We start from the raw sequence: 22,500 nt of genomic DNA, 5'->3' as shown, positions 1-22,500 counted from the left end.
AAGAATATTCTATATTTCTATATGAACATTTATATTCTATATATTTTCTATATTCTAATCTATATTTAAATGTATGTATTTATGTGTTTATTGGCGCCCCAGCAGAGATCTGCTGCTCTGAGGGCAGCTAGTGATCTGCACTGGCTACATGGAGCAGGGGGCTCTGCTGGGCATTCCATTGTGGAGCCATGAGACAGTGTTAAGGTCAGGCTACTGGAGTGAGCCGCTGACTACGAGCTGCGTCCAAATACTTTACTGAAACACCCGCATCTAGATTCTGCTGATCTGCTGCTCATGTGGATCCATCAGCTTGTCAGCTCTGCCAGTATATTTACTGAGACCGTGAGATACGGATCAGCAGGGTCAAGGAGAGAACGTTTATGTACTGTGGTATCTAGAACACCAAGATCCTTCAAGTCCTACAGGTTCTGAGGTGGGACCTCCATGTGAGCTTTGGGAGCCCATGACCCTGTTACCAGTTCACTGGTTGTGCTTCTAGGGAGTACTTTTGGTCGGTACTCACCAAATAAATACCGGGTACACCCTACAGGACCTGCCTGATGTTTTGGATATGTTCTGACCCAGTTGTCTATGACAATTTGGCCACAAGTATTCGGACAGTTCTTCATACTTTACACATTTCTTACAAAATGATCCCTTACATGGCAATTATATCAGCATCAGGGGAACTCTGTAACGTGTCCAAATGTTTGCGGACACAGCTTCACAAACAGATTGTATGATCTCCCTATAAAGGCACTGACCAATAGAATGGGAGACTCTAGGGCACCTGTGATCAGATGACCCTAAGGTCACCGTGCACAATGTCGAGCATGGCCTAGAGGCATATAAAGCCCCCCCACACACACCGGAGTGATGGAGCTCCATCTAATATCTTCGAGCTTTGGAATGAACTGGAGTCCTTTTTTATGCTCTTGATTTTGGAAGAAACACCGGTGTCCCCAAACTTGTGGACACTTACTGTAGACTGTTTATGGCAGCACCAGCAGAAAGGCGTCTCGGTGTCCCAGCAGGGGGAAACCCTGCTCAAACAGGAGTGTGCGCTACTCCTCCAACATGACTGCCAGCCTGCAGGCGTCTCCGCAGAGCCACTTCCTGTGCCGGTGCCAGCGCCACGGCGACACTTCCTGTCCGACCCCGGCCCTAAGGATATCCTGTGTCTCCTGCTACGGTGAAGCTCACGTGTGGTCCCCACCCATCACACACACTATGCAGGATCACTAATACACACCGCTACAGCCAGCAGAGTGTTTACGTCAGTGTGAAGTCGATTACAACTGGAGTTCAACAACTGATCTACAGAATCAGATGCAATGAGACCCCCAAGAACCTCCTGCAAGGCCTGGGAGACCACCAACACCACCACCACCCCACCTGAGGAACAGCACATACAGCTTTAATCTGTGACAAAGAGGGGAAAAAATCCAGCTCTATGCTCACTACAATGGAATGATTACCCCAGAGTCCAGACCTCAGCATCATTGAATGTGTACTCTCAATAGAGTAGACTCAAGCACAGCAATGCTCCTCCTCCAAAATCTAGTAGAAAGTCTTCTTCTCTGGACAGTAGAAACAGTTACTCCAACAAAAGCAGGATCAGCTCTTTTTAAGACCCCTAATTTCAGGAGAAGCAATGAATGAGCAGGCGTCCTAATACTTTTGTCCATATAGCATGACAGCAAAACGTTGTAGCATGAAATGTTTGATACGATGGACCGCAATGTGATTCTTTATTTTTCAGACTTTTTACTTCCACTTCTTCCATTTTCACCCAATTATCTGAACTTTCTCCTCCTTACATTTTAAAATCAGCCTCGTTCCTCCTATTTCATTTCCCTTTGTTTTCATTCCGGCTCGTCATCAATAAAAACCCTCTTCAGATAAATCTCTCCATCCGGAAAGTGTGAGTCTGATCCTGATTGGATGAGAAGTATAAACAGACTCCATTCTGACTCCCTATTGGTTTATAAGAGATCATCACACCTGCACACGTCCCGTCCCTCTCCAGCGAGCTCACAGCAGACGTCTGTAGTCTAGTATGAAGACTGTGTCCGTGGCAGAGACTCAAGAGAGCTGCAGTGAAACGTCCCGACTGAGCCCCACATTTACATTCCAATAAAGCTTATTGATCACACGCCTCTGAAGTCTGACTTTCTGCAGCTTTACAGAACTTCTAGACAACGACTCCTCATATTTTCCTCCATGAAGCTCATGTTGATGCTCAGTAGAGCACAGAGACGCTCCTTTAATAGAGCTGATATTACTGAAATGCTTCATTTTCAATGGGCAGATCTGCAGCTGAAACAGGAGCCTAGTGCAGCCCAACATTTTTAACATCAACATTTAATAGATCATTCTCCTCATTATGACTTTTAGAGAAATGGGGTTTTAGGGGAGGGGGGGGGGGGTAGTGCACTATAGACCCCTGTGGCGCGGCCTAAGCTTTCGGCCTTTGTTTTCCTTCCATTACTTTTACTTTTCTACTTGAAGTGGTTCTGAAACCAGTACTTTTACACTTTTACTGGAGTAAAAAGCTTCAGTTGATACTTCAGCTTCTATAGAAGTCTTTTAAAACCTAGTATCTCCACTCACTTCTACCTGAGGAATGAGTGTTAATACTTTTGACACCTTTGCCGACGCCCCAACGACTTCTGAAGAGCTTGTCACTTTTAAAAAGGGTGGAAATGGACAGAATGGGGATCTGGAGGAGGAGGTTCAGGCCTGTACCTGAAGCACTGGCTCTTCAGGCTGGTAGCGGTGCTGTGTAGGAAACTTGGCGTACCAAAGAATTAATAAAAAATCATAAAAACATCCAATAATCATCTTAGACTGTGCTGCTGACACAGTTGCCAATAATTTAAACTCACTGAGCTGTGCTGTAACCCTAGGCAGCTCGAATAATCACTCTCGGCTTACATCTGGAGAGCAAATCGCCATCCCTCTGCGTGACGGCCGCCGAAGCGAGTGTACACTGGGTTTTGAGTCATTAGCTGAAGTCAAACATTGACTAAAGTCTACAGAGCGTGCCGCCGGCCGCCGCGGCCTTTAACCCAGTCCGGGGGAGCCTGAGCTCGGCAGCGTTGTGCGTTTTCTCTAATCTAAAACACCTGGCGGATGCTTTTTTTTTTTTTTCACGGAGAAGGAGAACCTATCACGAAGCTTTACAATTTACCCAGCTCTCCCAGCTCGACCAGCCAAGACATGTTCAGAGTCTTTTTTAGAACCTACGAGATGAATGCAGCTAACAAACAACGGAAATTTGATACATGACTTGGACAAAAGTATTTGGACACCCGTGGATTCATTATTTTTTCTGAAATCAAAGGTGTCAACATGCTTTTTTCAACACACACACACACACACAGCAACATCTGCACCTATTTCTGACACAGATGTGCAAATGCACACACACACAGCCTGTCTAGTGCCTGTAGAGGTATTGCCAATAGACCAGGACTCAAATCATGAACCTGTGACATTCCAAGAGCTTTCAAGACCTGTTCTGTGTCTCTTCAGGTCTGTTTTGGATCACTATCCTGTTGTAGAAGCCGTCCTCTCTTCAAGTCCGCTCATTGTCAGATAGGTTGGCATTTGGACCCAGGATTTGATGGTATTTGCCAGTAATTTGTGGAAGTCCATGTAATAGTGTCAAAGCCACTGGCTGCCACGCAAGCATGATCCACCCACCCCCATGCTTAACAGTTGCCAATGTGCTCTTTGCATGAAATGTATTTTGACCCGGACTAACGCTTAAATGACTCATGATTTGACCCGGACTAACTCTTAAATGACTCACGATTTGACCTGGACTAACGCTTACATGACTCATGATTTGACCTGGACTAACGCTTAAATGACTCACGATTTGACCCGGACTAACGCTTAAATGACTCATGACTTGCCTCTGACTTCTGTGCTTTAATGAGTGTGGACTTGACTCAGTGGCTGACTCACACTTAAAAGATTCATACCTCAAGTTAGACTCATGCTTAAATGACTCATGACCTGACTGTGACTCATACTTAAATGGCCTATGACTGAACTTGGATTTGTGCTTAAATGACTCATGAATCAATTTTAACCCGTGCTTAAATTATTCATGTGTTGACTCAAACTCACATTTGTATGATTTGTATGTCACTTGACTTGGACTTAATGCTCAAATGATTCATAACTTAACTCCTGGTTAAATGACTTGTGACTGAACTTGGAATTGTGCTTAAATGACTCGGAATTCAACTCCGAATCACACTTTAAGTGATTCCATCCTGGACTTGGTCTTCCCCTGAACTGCCATATCAGAATAACAGCCTGAACTATAGACTGTCCTGTCTTCTAGGAGCCTTGCCCTGCCTTGTGGGCACTGATTACGTTCGTCCTCAGGTCAGGAGTTTTGGTGCAAGATTTGAAGCTTGGAAATTTGACTCAGCTTCCCAAACCCAGTTCTTTGATATGACTTTGGCATGATGGTCTGAGAGCTTGCACCAAAATTTAGCCAAATGGGTGTCCAAACTTTTGCATATACCGGTACAGCAGTATTTTTGCTGTTTGTTATTTCTGCAGCGAACAGCCGTGTTAGGAGCGTGCAGATGAGGCCTGAGGGAAGCAGCACAGCAACACTGGAGCTCCTGATTTACACACCCGATCCTGTCGCTTTACGAGTGTGTTGCGGAGTGGAGGCTTTGAAGTGTTGCGTCAGGCGGCGAGGAGGCCGAGTGTGTGTCGGGGGGGACGAGAGGGGCCCGCTGTCGCACACTCTTGAGAAAGGCCCTGGAGTTACATGTTCCAACAGATCTTACACCATCAACACATCTGCAGCCCGACCACACAGAGCTGACACCCGAGGAGCGGATCTGCATCAGCATCCACACTTGCACTGCAGCCACACACACACACACACACACCTTCAGCTTTCATGTTTTTTATAAGATTAATTTTTTTTAGAAATATTCCACAAACCATCAGCCTCATACACCCCAACACCAGCACACTCCCAACTCGACTCAGACTCACATTTAAATGACTCACGACTCGATTCAGACTTGATCCTTGACGTACTTCTAGTTAAATGACTCATGAATTGACTCAGACTCGGGCTTGAATGACTCTCGAATCAACTGGATCTTTTGCTTAAATGATTCATGAATTGACTCAGACTCGTGCTTGAATGACTCTTAAATCAACTGGAACTTTTGCTTAAATGATTCAGGACCTGACGTGAAATCGTGCTTAAATGACTCATGAGTTGACTTGGACTTATGCTTAAATGACTCATGAGTTGACTTGGACTTGAGCTTAAATGACTCATGAGCAGAGCCAAGCTAATGCTTAAATGGCTTGTGGCTTGACTCGGATTTGTGCTTAAACGACTCATTTGTTGACTTGCCTCGGAATTCTGTGCTTTAATGAGTAGTGACTTGATTCGGATTCATGCTCGAATGACTTGTGACTTGACTCAGACTTAAATGATTCAGAACTCATGTTTTTACGCATGCTTAAATGACTCTGACTAATGCTAAAATTATATGCGACTTGACTCAGGTTTGTTCTTTAATGACTCGTAACTTGACCCAAAATTGTGCTTAAATGGCTTGTGAATTGCCACAAGAATCTACGCTTGAATGAATAGTGACTTGACTCAGATTCACACATAAATGACTCATGACTTGACTCACGCTAACACTTTAATGATTTCTAACTCAAGTTGGACTTAAATGACTCATGACTTGACTGCGACTCATGCTTAAACAACCTGTGACTAAGCTTGGACTTGTGCTTAAATGACTCACGAATCAATTTTTCCTCATGCTTAAATGATTCACGACTTGACTCAAGCTTAAATAATCTGTGACTAGACTCGGACTTGCTTTTATAAGGACCGTGACTTGACTTGGACTCAGACTGACACTTAAATGATTCATGATTCGACTCTGTCATGCTTAAATGACTCGGCTTGGATTTACACTTGAATCAATGCAAATAAACTCTCAGACTCCTGCTTAAATGATTCATGACTCGATTTGGACCAGGACTTTACCGGGACTTGGCTTGGTCTATCCTAGCAGCCCAGATAACATATTCTGCAGCGTTTACCTTCTCCATCCTCTCCCCCTCAACGCACCACCACACACTCGGCCAGCTCGCTCTCCGGCAGGGCCAGGTCCTGACCCGTTCCTACAGACACCAAGTATTCACTGCATTGCCCACAACTCCCATATCCATGCGTCTCTATTTTCCAGCTATGCAGGTGAGATAGCGCCCCTACAGTCTCTAACCGTGCATCAGTAAAGTGGAGCTACGAGAGAGGGGTTTCTGATAAAGTGGCCAGGCAGACAATTCCCCATTACTGCAATCCGATAAGCAACTTAACCTGCTTTAGGGACCTGGCGGTGCTCCAAACCCCGCAGGTGGGTCCAAACAATCAGCGTGGCTTGAGGCCTGATTAGGAAAAGCCTCCGAGCTTAAACTCTCTCCACCGGACTTGGACAGAGGGTTGGCACCGGCTGCTGGTTCTTAATATCCGCTGGATCAGGATCAGCAGGATCACGTCTTCAGTGAAAAGTCAACAATCTTTACACTATATGTCCAAATGTTTGTGGACACCCCTTTGCATACATGCACTCAGCTATATTCAGTTAAGTTGCACCCATACGCACAGCTTTGTCTAGTCCCGGTAGAGAAGTACTGTCAATACAATAGGACTCTCTGGAGCAGATAGTAAACATGAACCTGTTGACATCATGCTGCCTAATATCAGGCGTGGGCTAGTAGAGGGGTATAAAGCCCCCAAGCAGTATTGAGAAGTGGAGCAGTGGAAGAAGAACTGTGTTCTCTGGAATGACGAATGGTGGAGCTCCATCCAGTACTTTTGGGCCTTCTACTAGAAAGTCTATACTCTTGGATTCAAAAGAAACAATGAATAGGCCAGTGTCCCAATACTTTTGTCCATACTGTGTATATTATTTAAGACTGCAAGTATATTGTATTTGTTTGAGTTTAGGAAGTGGGACGCTGCAGTAGGGCACTGGTTAACCTCCATCCAGAGCCCCCCTAGTGGTCACACCTCACATAATGGAACTGCACTGGCTGAATGTGTGTTTACTGGTGTGGTGTATGTTCCTACATTGTGTTCTTGTTGGATGCGCAGTGTTTTTTGTTTTCTTTTTTTTATTTACTGGTAGCACTGTGTGACTAGAGTCTACGCCTGTGTGGGCAGGGATTAAATAAAACAATATAAATGAATAAATGTATAAATATATTACCTGATATTTTCAAAATGCTCTAGATTGAGGGAAAAAAAGCCGTGATCCTCAAACACTTCAGTTCCTCCCTTGGAAGAACCTCCAGCAGAACCAAAACAGTGCTGGAAAACAGGCCAATTCCAAAACCCCAAAACTGTTACATCACAGTCTTGACCAACATTTACATAAACTCCACCCACTACAGAAAGCCCTAGTCAGAGCTGGCCACGGCGGCATCAGGAGAATACAGTGTTGTTGTTGATACTAGAGAGCAGCTCATCACCTCCAGACTCTGCTAGTTACGAGAATACGGGTTGCCATGGGAACCAGGCCTCGTAACCGCGGCTTTTCCTGTGCCGTTGTCCGCAGAAGAGGAGCTCAAACTCGGCAAACGAGGAAGAGAAATTTGGGGAAGCAAACAAGGATCCACGTGAGGCTAAAAGCTAACGCTAGCTGATGCTAGCTTTTACCATCTGTGGGCCATAATGTGGGGTGGGGCTCTGTGAGCTGCAGTAGTGCCGTAAACCAGCCAATCAGAGCAGAGCATATTGGGTTTTTTTTATAACAGGGTGGTAAACAGGGTTGTTAAACAGCACTAAGCATTTTTTTTCACCCCAACCAAAGACTCACTATCTACACACCGAACAGCAGCTAAAACTGGTATCAACCACAGCTCATCTGTTCTTAGGTTGCCAGGTGTAAGATTTACAGTCCTGCAGTACAAAAAAAAGACGACATCACAACACGTCCCGACAATGAGCTCAGACTGATCTGACTGTAAATCACACTTTTGCTCAAACACCAGCTTTTGACAAAGGAGGGCCAGACTGACAGGAAATGAACCCACCTACTTCCTCTCTCTCTCCTTCCAGTTAGTCACTGGTGTGTTCTGGTTGCCTGGAGAAGATTTTGGTAACATCTGCTATTTCGGGGCAGACTCACTTTCAGACTGAAACAATGAATCTGTGGTTAACCTTGAATTCTCCTGGGCAGGCTAACGCTTAGACTGCAGCACCACTCGACGGGACAAAAATATTCGGACACCTGCTCATTCATTGTTTCTTCTGAAATCAAGGGTCTTAAAGAGGGTTCATCCTCTTTCAGGCTTTCTGCTAGACTTAGAGTCGAGCATTGCTGTGAGGATTTGACTGCATTCAGCAACAAGAACTAGAGTTAGTGAGGTCACCACCTAAACTCATCCCCAACTCATCCCATTTGAAGGTACTGGATGGAGCCCAATCATTCCAGAAATCACAGTTCCTCCAATGCTGGGGGGCTTTATACCCCTCTAGCCCACAGCATTGGTGCCAATAGGGTCATCATATTTACTATCCGCTCCAGAGAGTCCTAATCTATTGGCAGTACTTCTCTATAAAGACTAGACAAGCTGTGTGTGCATTTGCACATCTGTGTCAGCAATGGGTGCAACTTAAAGTAGCTGAATGCATTCATTAGAAAAGGTGTCCACAAATATTTGGACAGAAGAAGGTCCAGCTTGGCAATATTTTGGTTTGCAGTCAAAGAGCTGGATCTGTATCTATGGTAACAGACGAGTTCTTTAAGGGTTCTTTAGTTTAGGCAATGATTGGTTGGAACATTGGTGGAAAACCATCATATCAGAACATTATGACCGCCCCATCTGGAATAACCTCGGCCCATACAGCAGCACTGTGTAGTTCTACAAGTCCAGACAAGTATCCGTCTGTATCTCTGCAGACTCTCGACTGACCACCAATAGTGGGTCAAAAGTCCAGAAATATCCCGCCAACAGCATCCTGAGGGCAGCAGCGTCCCGTGGTCACTGATGAAGGACTCGAGGATGACCAACACCAACAGATCTCTGACTTTACCTTCATCTACAAGCTGGACCAGCTAGGTAGGAGAGTGGACAGGGAGTGAACAGACGCAGTGTTTAAACACTCCAGCAGCACTGCTGTGTCTGTACCATCCACTCGTACCACCAGCACAACACACACACACACACACTACTAACACACTCGCCACCACCATGTCAGTCAGTGTCACTGCAGTCAGTGCTGAGAATGACTGACCCACCACCCAAACACTACAGGCTGGTCAGTCCTGTTGTGGGGTCCTGAGCTTTGAAGAACAAACAGGGTCCTGTAATGGTCAGTGGAGCAGGAGCAGCGTCCAGGAGAGCCCTGGAACCTGCGATAGTTCTGATGGGATCTGGAGCTTCTACTGTAAAAGCCTCTCATATATATTTGTACATTAGGCTGTAGGTGAAAGTGTATGAGCTCTCGGACCACAGAAGAGAGAAGTACAGCTTCTCGAGGCTATTATGGGATGCTACACAGAGGTTACGTACATCACAGTGTGTGCATTAACGGCGCTGCAGTGCAGTGTGTGGGAAAGGTCACCATTAAATCACCCAAATGACTCAAATGACTGAAGATCTAATTCAACATTCTTCGGTTCTTTTTCCATTCATGTCACACACTTGTACACACACACACACACACACACACACACACACACACACACACATGTTCCACAAGTGCCTTATCAGATGGTGAAGCTGTGGGTGCGTGTGAGTGATGCAGATTTCACACAGATTAACTCATCACATCCTGGAAATGTTCAGCGTGTGTGTGTGTGTGTGTGTGTGTGTGTGTGTGTGTGTATGTGTTAGAGAGAGAGCTACACCGCGGTAGTGCAACAGGGTCAAGCTGGCACAAGCCAACCTGTAGTAATGGAAGGTCATGCCCCTCCAACCAGCATCAGGCACAGTTCTCTAGTCTTTAAAGCCCCCCCCCCCCCCCCCCCCCAACAAATGGACAAAAGTATTGGGACACCTGCTACATTCACTTTTCCTCTGAAATCAAGGAGTGTAAAAAAAGCAAAAGTGAGTTATCTGCCTCAACTGTACAGGGAGGAAGGCTTCTGCTAGATTTTGGTGAGGATTTGATTGCATGCAGCCACAAGAGCCCTAGTGAGGTCAGGATGTAGGACGATCACCATCCCACCTCAAGCTGTGTGTGCATTTGCACATGTGTGTGCAGCTTAAAGGAGCTGCATGCATTCATTACAAGGGGTGTGAGTAACACCAGTGGATCGGGATTAAGATCAGGATCAGGATCAGGTTTAGGATCAGGATCGAGGCCAATCCAGGCATAGTTTAATGGATCAGGTTTAGGCTATTTCAAGCCTGATCCAGCTGCGATCCTTTGTTTTTACTGCTGTGTTCTAGCAGAGCGCCCTCTGGTGTCCTCTATGTACCATTAGTGGACATTCCCACTATTCTACAGCAGAACACGAGCAGAACTTAAGTGGTTCTAGAGCTCTGACTGTGACTGCAGGAGTAATCAGCATTACTAACGTGGGGCTAGCAGGGGTGGAACGTAGGCTAGGTGGGTTCCACCCCTTGTTGTTATTTGGCCCCACCGTTACAGCCAACCTTAATCTCACATGTATCCGATCTGATCTCATCTACATGTGAGGCCAACAGGGAATCTGGTTCCCAGTTGGGCCAGCCATGCAGGCCTGTAGTCTGGGGGCATGTAGTCTGGGGTGTGACTGCATTATTTCTACACAAAGATCAGATCAGATCAGATCTAGAGCTGGGCGATATGACGATATTTTATCGTATCGTGATAAATGTTATGGTGATAACAATAAGCTTTTATAAGCGTAAATGTAATGCTTAATAAACTTAATAAACACTGATCAGCTGCAGGTTTCATTACTAACAGTGTAATTAGACTGCTTTAATTTAGGGATGCACGATCTGATACTAGGATCTGATATCGGTCCCAATACCAAGAATTAGTCTGACCCAAAGGACCGATCCATTTACGAAACAGAAGACAAAGACTCCCCCTATCCAACCAGCACAGTGCCTGCCCTCAACCTGTCATCAACTATCAGCCAGTAATCCAGCTTGTCTTCCATATAAGGAAAACAGAGAAGCTGCTGGTATCGGATCGGTATCAGCCTATACGCAAAATTCGTGTATCGGCATCCGTACCGATGTTACTGATGTTTTTAGTCTGTGATCACATGTATCATATGAAAAAATATCGTCTTTCAATATCGTGATATAGTATTTTTACCATATCATACCATATATAGTATTTATACCATATCACCCAGCCCTAATCAGAACAGCTATGGTCGAAACTCGGTTTAAGGTACTTGGATCAAATTGAGGATCGACACCCCTTTAAAAAGGTCAAATATCCAGATGTTTTAATATGCATAAAAAACAACTTCTAAACAAGTAGAAGACAGTAGAGACTGAGAAAGGCCCGTCTCCCTCCACCCATCCTCACCCTCTTCTATAGGGGAACCATAGAGAGCATCCTGAGCAGCTGCATCACTGCCTGGTTTGGGACCTGCACAGCCTCTGACCGCAAGTCCCTCCAACGCATTGTGAGGACAGCTGAGAGGATCATCGGAGTCTCTCTCCCCTCCGTCATGGACATTTACACCACCCGCTGCATCCGCAAAGCAACCAGCATTGTGGATGACTTCACCCACCCTTCACACAGACTGTTCTCCCTCCTGCCATCAGGAAGAAGGTACCGCAGCATCCGGTCCAACACGACCAGACTCTGCAATAGCTTCTTCCCCCAAGCCATCAGACTCCTCAACACAACTCAACTTCTGAACTGATATCTTTCTGGCACATGTACACTCTCCCTCTCTCTCTCGCTTTCCAACCATTTACCCCAGATAACATGGGAAGCATTTTTGCACAAGCATTTGCACTGATAACTTTACTACCTCACTGGACTCTATTTATTACACATTGCACAATTTGCACACTACCGTCATTATTTATTATCCTCTGTCTGTACTGTGTTGTGTTGTCTGTCCGCACTTGTTTGTTTGTGTTGCACTTGTGTCTTGTATGCACTGTCTATGTTGCACCATGGTCCTGGAGGAACGTTGTTTCGTTTCACTGTGTACTTTGTATGTAGCTGAAATGACAATAAAACCCACTTGACTTGACTTGACTTGACTTGACTTGAGACAGCTACTCCAACAGAAGCAGAATCAGCTCTTTTTAACACCCTTGAATTCAGAAGAAGCAAAGAACAAGCAGGTGTCCCAATACTTTTGTCCATATAGTGTAATGAAATGAGCTGTGGTCTGATTAGCTGTGCCTCGTTCCAAAGCACTCCTGGAAACTGGAATGTGTGAGTGGGCGGGGCCAAACGACTGTAGGCTGAATAGGAGGGGATATGTAAATGGGCTTCTCAGGCTATGGACCCTTTTTACCATATCGCCCAGCCCTAATCAGAACAGCTATGGTCGAAACTCCGTTTAAGGCACTTGGATCAAATTGAGGATGGACACCCCTTTAAAAAGGTCAAATATCCAGTTTTAATATGCATAAAAAAACAAATACGATGGACCGGTGGACTGAATCATAGACGAGGACAGCCGAGTGTGGACATAGTGTCCCCTTGATGGACGGCAAAATGAAAATGTCACCGAAAACCACAGTAAACGGGCATTCAGCGGCGTTTTGAGGAACAAACTTCCAATGATGCACTTATTCCTCTTTCAGCTGGTGACAATAGGCCAGAGATAACTTCCCCTTTAAAGCAATGCTTCAGCCAACAGACTTGCTGATGTGGTTTCTGACACTGTATGTGACACTGTTATCTGTAAACATGGGCTCAAGCACGGGCAGAGTTCAGGCCTCAGGCTTCAGGCTTGCTGTTTTTAGCTCTGCTGCTACGGTACTTCAGTTCACGGTCTGATCAAAAACCAGCACTGGCTTTTTCGCTTAAGTACTGAAGCCTTAAAGAGCCTGTCTCCTGCATTTTCCTCGCATTTTTATCATATTTATTATTTTTACATACATTTTTGTGCAGCTTTCTAAAGCAAAATCAGCTTTACACTTTATGTCCAAATGTTTGTGGACACCCCCTTGCACATTCCGCTATTTTAAGCACACACCCATAGCTTGTCCAGTCTCTGTAGAGAAGTACTACCAATACAATAGGCAGTCTGGGGCACATGGATGGTAAGCATGAACCTATAGGCACCTATAGGCACCATGCCACCTAATGCCAAGCGCTAGAGGGCCAGAGGGCTAGAAAGCCCCCAGCATTGAGTACACTATAAATTTGATACAATCAAATCCTCACAGCAATGCTCTAAACTTCTAAACAAGTAGAAGACAGTAGAGACAGCTACTCCAACAGAAGCAGGATCAGCTCTTTTTAACACCCTTGAATTCAGAAGACGCAATGAACAAGCAGGTGTCCCAATACTTTTGTCCATACAGTGTATTGAAATGAGCTGTGGTCTGATTAGCTGTGCCTCGTTCCAAAGCACTCCTGGAAACTGAAATGTGTGAGTGGGCGGGGCCAACCGGCTGTAGGCTGAATAGGCGGAGATATGTAAATGAGCTTCTCACGCTATGGACCCTTTTAAACTGGCTGGGTTCAAATGTTTGTGAGGTCACATCCACAGTCAGTTAGACGGGCTGGTAAACGGCCGCAAAGGAGCACTGGTACATTGTGTTCCCTGCTGAAGACGTGGTGCTTAGTGGTTAGAACGCTGGGCGGCTGACGACAGGGGTGTGGGTTCCAGCTAATGCACTCAACCTAAAGCTGCCATAGGACGCGTTCACTGAGTGTTTTAGCTGCTGTTCGGTGTGTAGAGAGTGAGTGTGAGTCTTTGGTTGGGGTAAAAAATGCTCAGTGCTGTTTAACAACCCTGTTTACCACCCTGTTATTAAAAAAAACAATAAGCTCTTCTCTGATTGGCTGGTTTACGGCACTACTGCAGCTCACAGAGCCCCACCCCACATTATGGCCCAGTTTAAACACTGTCGTTATTCCCCAGTCTTACCGGACAGAGCCGCTGTCCTCTCTCGGTGTCCTCTCAGTGTGATGTACAGTCAGCAAGCTGATGAGATTGTAGCTGGTTAGCTTTTAGCCTTGCCAGGGTTTGTCTTTCTGGAGTCTTACCAGTAAAAAATACAAGCTGGTGTGACTTCAGCTCCAGTCTGGTTCAGCTGAGGGCGTCCAGTTAGTTTTGGAGAGAGCGAGCGATGGAGAGAACAGATGGTAAAAGCTAGCAGTTTTGGGGTTTTGGAATTGGCCTGTTTTCCGGCTCTGGCTCGTTGGGTTCTTTTGAGGGAGGAGCTTCAGCGTTTGCGGTTCACGGTTTATCGCTTCCATCTACTGAACTCTCAGTATTCAGATTCACCAGGACAGTCAGCCCAGGTGTCAGTCTGGTTCCTCATGTTCCTGGGCGTGTGCTGATTGCAGAGATAGTTTAAAATCTGACGTAATGCAAGTTTAAGTCAAGCGGCATTTGATGGCACACTCCACCGGATGCTAAACACCAACTGATAAGAATCTAGGCTGGTAGAAACTCAAGATCTGAGCGCATTCACACTTGTGCCGGCTCCGCTCAGAGGGAGTTAAACGAGCGTCAATATTTACCACAGCCACCGTGTGAGTGTGTGTGAGTGTGAGTGTGTGTGTGCGAGTGTGTGTGTGCGCGCACAAGTGTGTGTGGACTATCCAGAATATCCACCCCGACCAGTCATGCTGAAAACACACTAACTGAATCAGTTTTATTGCACTAAGTAGGTCACACGTTCAGGGAATTCTCCTAATGTGCATTGGCAAGTGCACACAAGCATGCCAGACTACTAACAGCAGCAGAGGTGTAGCAAAACATTGAGAGATCAAAGTATCGCGATATTAATGTTTACAAAACTGTAGCGATTCTCAAAAACCCAGTATTGATTATTAATAAATAGTTTACATTAGGGATGCACCGATACCACTTTTTCCTTTCCGGTACTGATACTGATACCAGATTTTTTAGTATCGGCCAGTGCCGAGTACTGATACTGATACCAGATTTTCTAGTATCGGCCAGTGCCGAGTACCGATACTGATACCAGATTTTCTAGTATCGGCCAGTGCCGAGTACCGATACTGATACCAGATTTTCTAGTATCGGCCAGTGCCGAGTACCGATACTGATACCAGATTTTCTAGTATCGGCCAGTGCCGAGTACCGATATTGATACCAGATTTTCTAGTATCGGCCAGTGCCGAGTACCGATATTGATACCAGATTTTTTAGTATCGGCCAGTGCCGAGTACTGATACTGATACCAGATTTTCTAGTATCGGCCAGTGCAGAGTACCGATACTGATACCAGATTTTCTAGTATCGGCCAGTGCCGAGTACCGATACTGATACCAGATTTTCTAGTATCGGCCAGTGCCTAGTACCGATACTGATACCAGATTTTCTAGTATCTGCCAATACAGAGTACCAATACTGACTGACTTAAAATATATATATATATATATATATATATATATATATATATATATACATATAATACATATACACACAAATACACAACTAAATAAATAATACATGTGTATATATAGTGTCTGTATATATATGAAAAAATCCATATATAACATATATATACACAAATTATTTACACGTATTATATATATATATATATATATATATATATATATATATATATATATATATATATAAAATACATGTGACAGTATTATATATAGGTAATTACATATATAGGTCAATAAATACACACGCCAGGACAGTGTATCCATATATACACAGAAACACACACCAACATGTGAATAAGGGGAGTCCCTGCACTTTTCCAGTATATGAATATGAACAGAACAGTAATAAATATAAAATATAATACAAATATAGCATCATTTGCACACATTTCCTTTTCAGCTCCAATTCACTACAGCTGCACCCCAAACACCTCCTTAAAGCACAGCTGGAGCACCCAGTACAGCAGCTCCCACTGCATGCCCTATGTAGTGTGCACTAACTAGTGCGCGAAGAGGGCAGGGAGGCATTTGGGATGGAGCCAAAAGCAGCTGCTGCTGTAAAAAGGATCCTGGTGCATGCTCACCTCTCTCTCCCTATCTGTCCATCTCTCTCCCTATCTCTCCCTCTCTCTCTCTCCTGCATTAGCTTTACCTGTCATTGCATTGCTATGATCGCTCAAGCCTACCTGTTGACTCCTCCCACCGGCGCGAGCTGCTCGGAGGCTCCACAGATCCGCTCGTCGCTTCCAGAAACGCTCCTCTCTCTCTCTCTATCCCACTCTGCCTCCCTCTCTCTCTCTCTCCCTCTCTCTCTCTCTATCCCACTCTGCCTCCCTCTCTCTCTCTCTCCCTCTCTCTCGCTCCTTCCAGAGGCTTGGACGGGGACGCGGGCGCGAGCGCGAGCTTATTGTCCCTTGCGCGCGTAGCTCGAGTCCTTCTCGCCTCCGTGTTTCTGCTCCAGCGAGGCTTTACGCGCGCGCTGCTGCACGAGAGCAGCAGAAACAGCAGCAGCAGCCATCACAGTCACGTGCTCACCGCTTGGGGAAATGCCAAAATAAGATACGCCCACAACACGGACAGGACACGCCCACGGACACCGCCTCTAGATACGCCCACCCCAGACAAGAAGGGCTTAAAACTACAGCGCAGGAAAATATTATTATTATTATTATTATTATTATTATTAATAATAATAATAATAATTATTATTATTATTATTATTAAAAACAATAATAATATATTATTAGTAGTAGTAGTAGTAGTAGTAGTATTGCTGTTACTGTGGCTGTTATTATTATTAAATATTATTATTTAACCATTATTATTGTTATTAATAATAAAAAGTATATATGTCATAAAATACAAAAGCAAATGCTAATATAATAAATGCTAATAAAAATTGGGAAAAAACAAATGTATGGAATTATGAGTGAAGTCTAATAATAATTCTACTAGACTATTAATAGAATACAAATAATAAGAATAATACATTGCTATTATATACAATTATATAAATAAATATATATATATATATTTGTAATGGTCAAGTTATTATTATTTATTATTTTATTGAGTGTTTAAGCTGTTGTTTGCTGTATAAATAGGAAGTTTTTAGGAAGTAAAAAATGCTCAATATGCAGTTTTAACCCTGTTTACCACCCTGTTACTTCACCTCAGGATTGAAAACAATAAGCTCTGCTCTGATTGGCTGGTTTACGGCACTACTACAGTTCACAGAGCCCCCCCGGTTAGCTTTTAGCCTTGCCCCCACACTCGCTTCCCCGGGTTTGTCTTTCTCGAGTCTTACCAGTAACAAATACAAGCTGCTGTGAGTTCAGCTCCAGTCTGGTTCAGCTTGAAGGTACTACAATGTTCCAGGACACTTTTTCTGGACATGGCTGGAGGTGCAAACATGCTAGCACTCTCTAGGCTGGTGTTTATTTACTGAACTGTGAAAGTCCTGGTCAGCAGCTCCTCTCGTGTCGTTATCTCACAGTGCTATTTGTAGGCCGGAGGTGGATCAACAGCAGGCTATTTCAGGGCTATTTGAGGAAAGCGCTTGCCCGTGCTTGCTGCTGCTGATCAGTGTGTGACGCTGGGTTTGCTGGGACAGTTTTCTTGCTATGCTGTCTTGTGGTTTTGTAAAGGAGCCAAGTCCTGCGAGGCTGCCAGGACCTTTCATCCAGAAACTATCGTATCATCCTGAGCCGCTCGGCTAGCAGTGACACAACCCTGCGGAGTCTGTGAGATATACTCGCACACTTACAGCTCTACAGGTCCCGGATAAATGAAACGCTGTGTAATACTGACTGCAGTTTTAGGCCAAATAAGCATCTTTTTCAGCCAGTGGCAAAAGTTTACGGACACTGCAGCTTATCTTTAATAAAGATTACAAACGGCTCGGGTTTATTTATCTCCAGCCTCAAAGTGACGTCTTTGGTGTGAAGATCAGCTTTAATCTAAATGAAGATCCCGTCACTTTTCTTTTCCAATCTACTGTGAAAAGTACAGATTTAAATAAGTATAACCATGGAAATAGCTACACCATAACCATGGAAATGGGTGTAGTGTAACTATGGAAATGGGTGTAGTGTAACCATGGAAATAGCTACACCATAACCATGGAAATGAGTGTAGTGCAGCCATCGACATGGGGGTAGCACAAGGAAATGTGTGTAATGTAACCATGGAAATGAGTGATAGTAATAGTCATAGTAATTACTGTGGCATAGCCATGGAACTGGGTGTAGTGTAACCATGGATATTGGAGTATTGTAACCATGGTGTAGTGTAATGGGTGTAATGTAGCCATCAACAAGGGTGTAGCACAAGAAAATGTGTGTAGTGTACACATGGAAATGGGAGTAGCACCAGAAATCAGTGTAATGTAACCATGGAAATGAGTGTGGTGTATCCATGAAAATAGCAACACCACAACCAAAGTAGTAAATGTGGCACAACCATGGAAATTGTTGTTGTGTAACCATGGAAATGAGTGAAGTATAACCATGGAAATAGGTGTAGTGTATCCATGGAAATAGCTGCACCACAACCATTGAAATGGGTATAGAGTAACCGTGGAAATGAGTGTAGTGTAGGCATCGACATAAATTTAGCAAAAGGAAATGGGTGTAGCGTAACCATGGAAATTGGTGCGCCACCAGGAAATGGCTGTAATGTAAACATGGAAAGGCGTGTAGTGTATCTATGAAAAAGCTACACCACAATCATGGGCATGAGTGTGGCATAACCATGGAAATAGGTGTAGTGTATCCATGGAAATAGTTATATTATAACCATGGCAGTGGGTGTAACATGAGCTTGGAAAAGGGGGGTGGAGTAACCAAGTAAATGGGTGTAGTGTAGCCATGGAAATGGGTGTAGTGTGAGCATAGCATAGGGTCGTCACCACTGACATAGGTGTAGTGTAATCATGAAACTGGGTGTAGCATAACTACGAGTGTAGTGCAGGACGTTGGTATGGTGTAACCATGAAGATTTGAAGTGTGTCATTTACCATGGAACTGACTGTACTGTTACTATAGAAATGGGTGTAGTGTGAAATGAGGGTTGTGTAACCATAGACATGCAGTAGGTGTAACCATGGAAACGAATATAGTGAAGTCATTGAAATGGCTGTAATATAATGATAAAATGGTTAATAATCCAGGAAACGCCCCTCAAACTGGTTTCATGAACAAGACAGTTTAACAGTGTTCCTCTGTGTTCCTCAGTGTTCCTTGGTGTTCCTCAGTGTTCCTCTGTGTTCCTCAGTGTTTCTCAGTGTTCCTCAGTGTTCCTCTGTGTTCCTCTGTGTTCCTCTGTGTTCCTCGGTGTTCCTCGGTGCTCCTCAGTGTTCCTCTGTGTTCCTCTGTGTTCCTCTGTGTTCCTCAGTGTTCTTCTGTGTTCCTCTGTGTTCCTCGGTGTTCCTCAGTGTTCCTCTGTGTTCCTCAGTGTTCCTTGGTGTTCCTCTGTGTTCCTCGGTGTTCCTCGGTGCTCCTCAGTGTTCCTCTGTGTTCCTCTGTGTTCCTCTGTGTTCCTCAGTGTTCTTCTGTGTTCCTCTGTGTTCCTCGGTGTTCCTCAGTGTTCCTCTGTGTTCCTCAGTGTTCCTCAGTGTTCTTCTGTGTTCCTCGGTGTTCCTCTGTGTTCCTCGGTGCTCCTCGGTGTCCCTCGGTGTTCCTCTGTGTTCCTCGGTGTTCCTCAGTGTTCCTCTGTGTTCCTCAGTGTTCCTCAGTGTTCTTCTGTGTTCCTCGGTGTTCCTCTGTGTTCCTCGGTGCTCCTCGGTGTCCCTCGGTGTTCCTCAGTGTTCCTCTGTGTTCCTCAGCGTTCTTCTGTGTTCCTCAGTGTTCCTCTGTGTTCCTCAGTGTTCCTCAGTGTTCTTCTGTGTTCCTCGGTGTTCCTCAGTGTTCTTCTGTGTTCCTCGGTGTTCCTCAGTGTTCCTCTGTGTTCTTCTGTGTTCCTCAGTGTTTCTACATGGAGGAGAATCTCAAAGGAGCCTTTCCAACATGCTGTGAAATCCATGCCATGACGAATCGAGGCTGTTTTGAGAGCCAAAGGAGGCCCAACCCAGAATTAGTGTAGTGTTTCTAATAAAGTGCTCTGTGTCTAGGTGTGTGTAGGTGCAGCAGAGGAAGCTCGGAGGTTTGGGTTTAGCTGAGATGTTTCTGTGCCTGGTTTAAATCCTCCTTGTTATTGCAGAATGTAGAAACTCTTGTGGAATGTGGAGGTCCTCAGAGGTATGTCCACAGGGGCTTTACGCCGCCTGGCTGAGCGAGCTCGGTCTTTTTTTTGTATTTAATTGAGCCGGGTCTTGGCTTAGGCCTCTTTAGCCTTTGTTTTGCTGAGAAAGGCCCAAACCCATCAATGTTTTGTCGGGTCACAAGACTTGACCAGAGGAAATGAGCTGGAGTGGAGATCCTATCACAGGCTGGGAAAGAGCTAGTGTTGTTTAGCATCACGCTACTTCAAAGAGAATGGCCTTAGTCACATACATTCACACACACACACACGTTTGTTTTTATACTCTATAAGGACATGAGGTCACACGTACATATGCATATTATAATATGCTCTGTTGGTATGATATATGTGTGACTGCATGTATAATAGGTAATAATAATATGCATTATATATATATACGCATAAATACACATATACAAACACACACATACACACACACATATATATATATATATGTACATGTGTATGTGTGTTTGTGTATGTGTATATGCATTTGTATGTGTATGTGCATATATGTTATCTATGTGCAAGTAAATACATGTAATGACAATGTATCCTATATACAAAATATGGGATAATAATACTCCCTATATATTATATCGATTTGTTGTAAAAATATATAACATATGTATTATATATGTATAAGCATCTAAATGTAGTGATAATATATACCCTCTGTTTTACATTTGTGTAAGTATCTTATATGTAATAATTATATGTCCCATATGTATTATATGTGTCAGTTTTAATATGCAATAATAATATATATAATAAATATAGATCCCTTATGTGTTATATATGTGTAAGTATCTATATGTAATGATAATATATCCCATATGTATTACATGTGTCAGTATCTATATGTAATGATAATATATCCCTTATGTACTATATATGTGTAAATATTATATGTACTATATGTAGAAATTATATATCCCATATGTATTATATATGTTGGTATCTGTATATAATACAGATATATTCTGTATGTATTAGCTATGTGTAAGTATATACATGTAATAATAATATATACTGTATGTGTTATATATGTCAGTATCTATATGTAAAGATAATATACTGTATGTATTATCTATGTGTAAGTATATACATGTAATAGTGATATATACTGTATGTGTTATATATGTCAGTATCTACATGTAAAGATAATATACTGTATGTATTATATATGTGTCAGTTTCTATATGTAATGATAATATATCCCTTATGTACTATATATGTGTAAATATCTATATGTAAAAACGATATATCCAATATATATATTATGTATGTTGGTATCTGTATATAATACCGATATATTCTATATGTATTATCTATGTGTAAGTATATACATGTAATAATAATATATACTGTATGTGTTATATATGTCAGTATCCATATGTAAAGATAATATATACTGCATGTGTTATATATGTCAGTATCTATATGTAAAGATAATATATACTGCATGTGTTATATATGTCAGTATCTATATGTAAAGATAATATATACTGCATGTGTTATATATGTCAGTATCTATATGTAAAGATAATATATACTGCATGTGTTATATATGTGTAAGCACCTTCATGTAATAATAATAACAATATATGCCATATGTATAATATATATGCATCAGTATCTATATGTACTAAGACTCGTATAAGTAGCTCTGATCTTAACCACAGTACCCAGAAAGCAATGCTAGACTCTTCTGCACAGCTCAGCTCTGCAGCAGGCCGGCCCTCAGAAAGCTCTCCCAGTGTTTAATCATGTGAAATACACTCCTCTCCTCTGCCGCCGCGGACGCTGAAATCTGCTCCGTGGGCTTCAGGCCGTCTAAAAGCATGTGGTAAGCCGTGTGGAATGCTTTAAATGACTCCCAGATGTGGGCAGTGGCCGGGTTTAACCCTTTACCTGCTGCAGACAGTAATGCTGTGATTAGCTCTGTGCTCTGCTTGACTTTCACTGGACTCTAAACACGAGCACTGGTAGACCACAATGCATCATTTATGATCAGACTCAGATCTCAGGTATATCACAGTTACTGCGCTTTAAGACTAGACCAGGCTGAGTTTACTAAAATATGAAAATATTAACCTCCTGAGAGCCGGACTCGAACTTGCCTGGTGTGCTTTTTTAATTTCTCCTGTTTGGGATGAGTAGGA

General features: G+C 43.6%; 2 protein-coding genes across 3 annotated transcripts in view; both read right to left on the bottom strand.

Annotated features, from left to right (window-relative positions):
• rarab (retinoic acid receptor, alpha b) overlaps positions 1-16,398 on the bottom strand; it is a 137,415-nt gene extending 121,017 nt beyond the window's left edge. Inside the window, exon 1 of the mRNA XM_072693718.1 lies at positions 16,282-16,398. The gene's annotated coding sequence lies outside the window, so the exon portion shown is untranslated. The remainder of the gene's footprint in view (positions 1-16,281) is intronic.
• The window catches only part of rpl27 (ribosomal protein L27), a 404,812-nt gene continuing 394,360 nt past the window's right edge, over positions 12,049-22,500 (bottom strand). For both annotated transcript variants that reach the window (XM_072693721.1, XM_072693720.1), the window contains exon 5: positions 12,049-12,137. In XM_072693721.1, coding sequence (XP_072549822.1) covers positions 12,059-12,137 — 79 coding nt within the window. In that variant the 3' untranslated portion in view covers positions 12,049-12,058. The remainder of the gene's footprint in view (positions 12,138-22,500) is intronic.

This window comes from Salminus brasiliensis, chromosome 12, assembly GCF_030463535.1.
Source record: "Salminus brasiliensis chromosome 12, fSalBra1.hap2, whole genome shotgun sequence".
NCBI classification, from domain to species: domain Eukaryota; kingdom Metazoa; phylum Chordata; class Actinopteri; order Characiformes; family Bryconidae; genus Salminus; species Salminus brasiliensis.
Note: the sequence above shows the minus strand (reverse complement) of the source record. Positions and strands in the feature narration are given on the sequence as shown.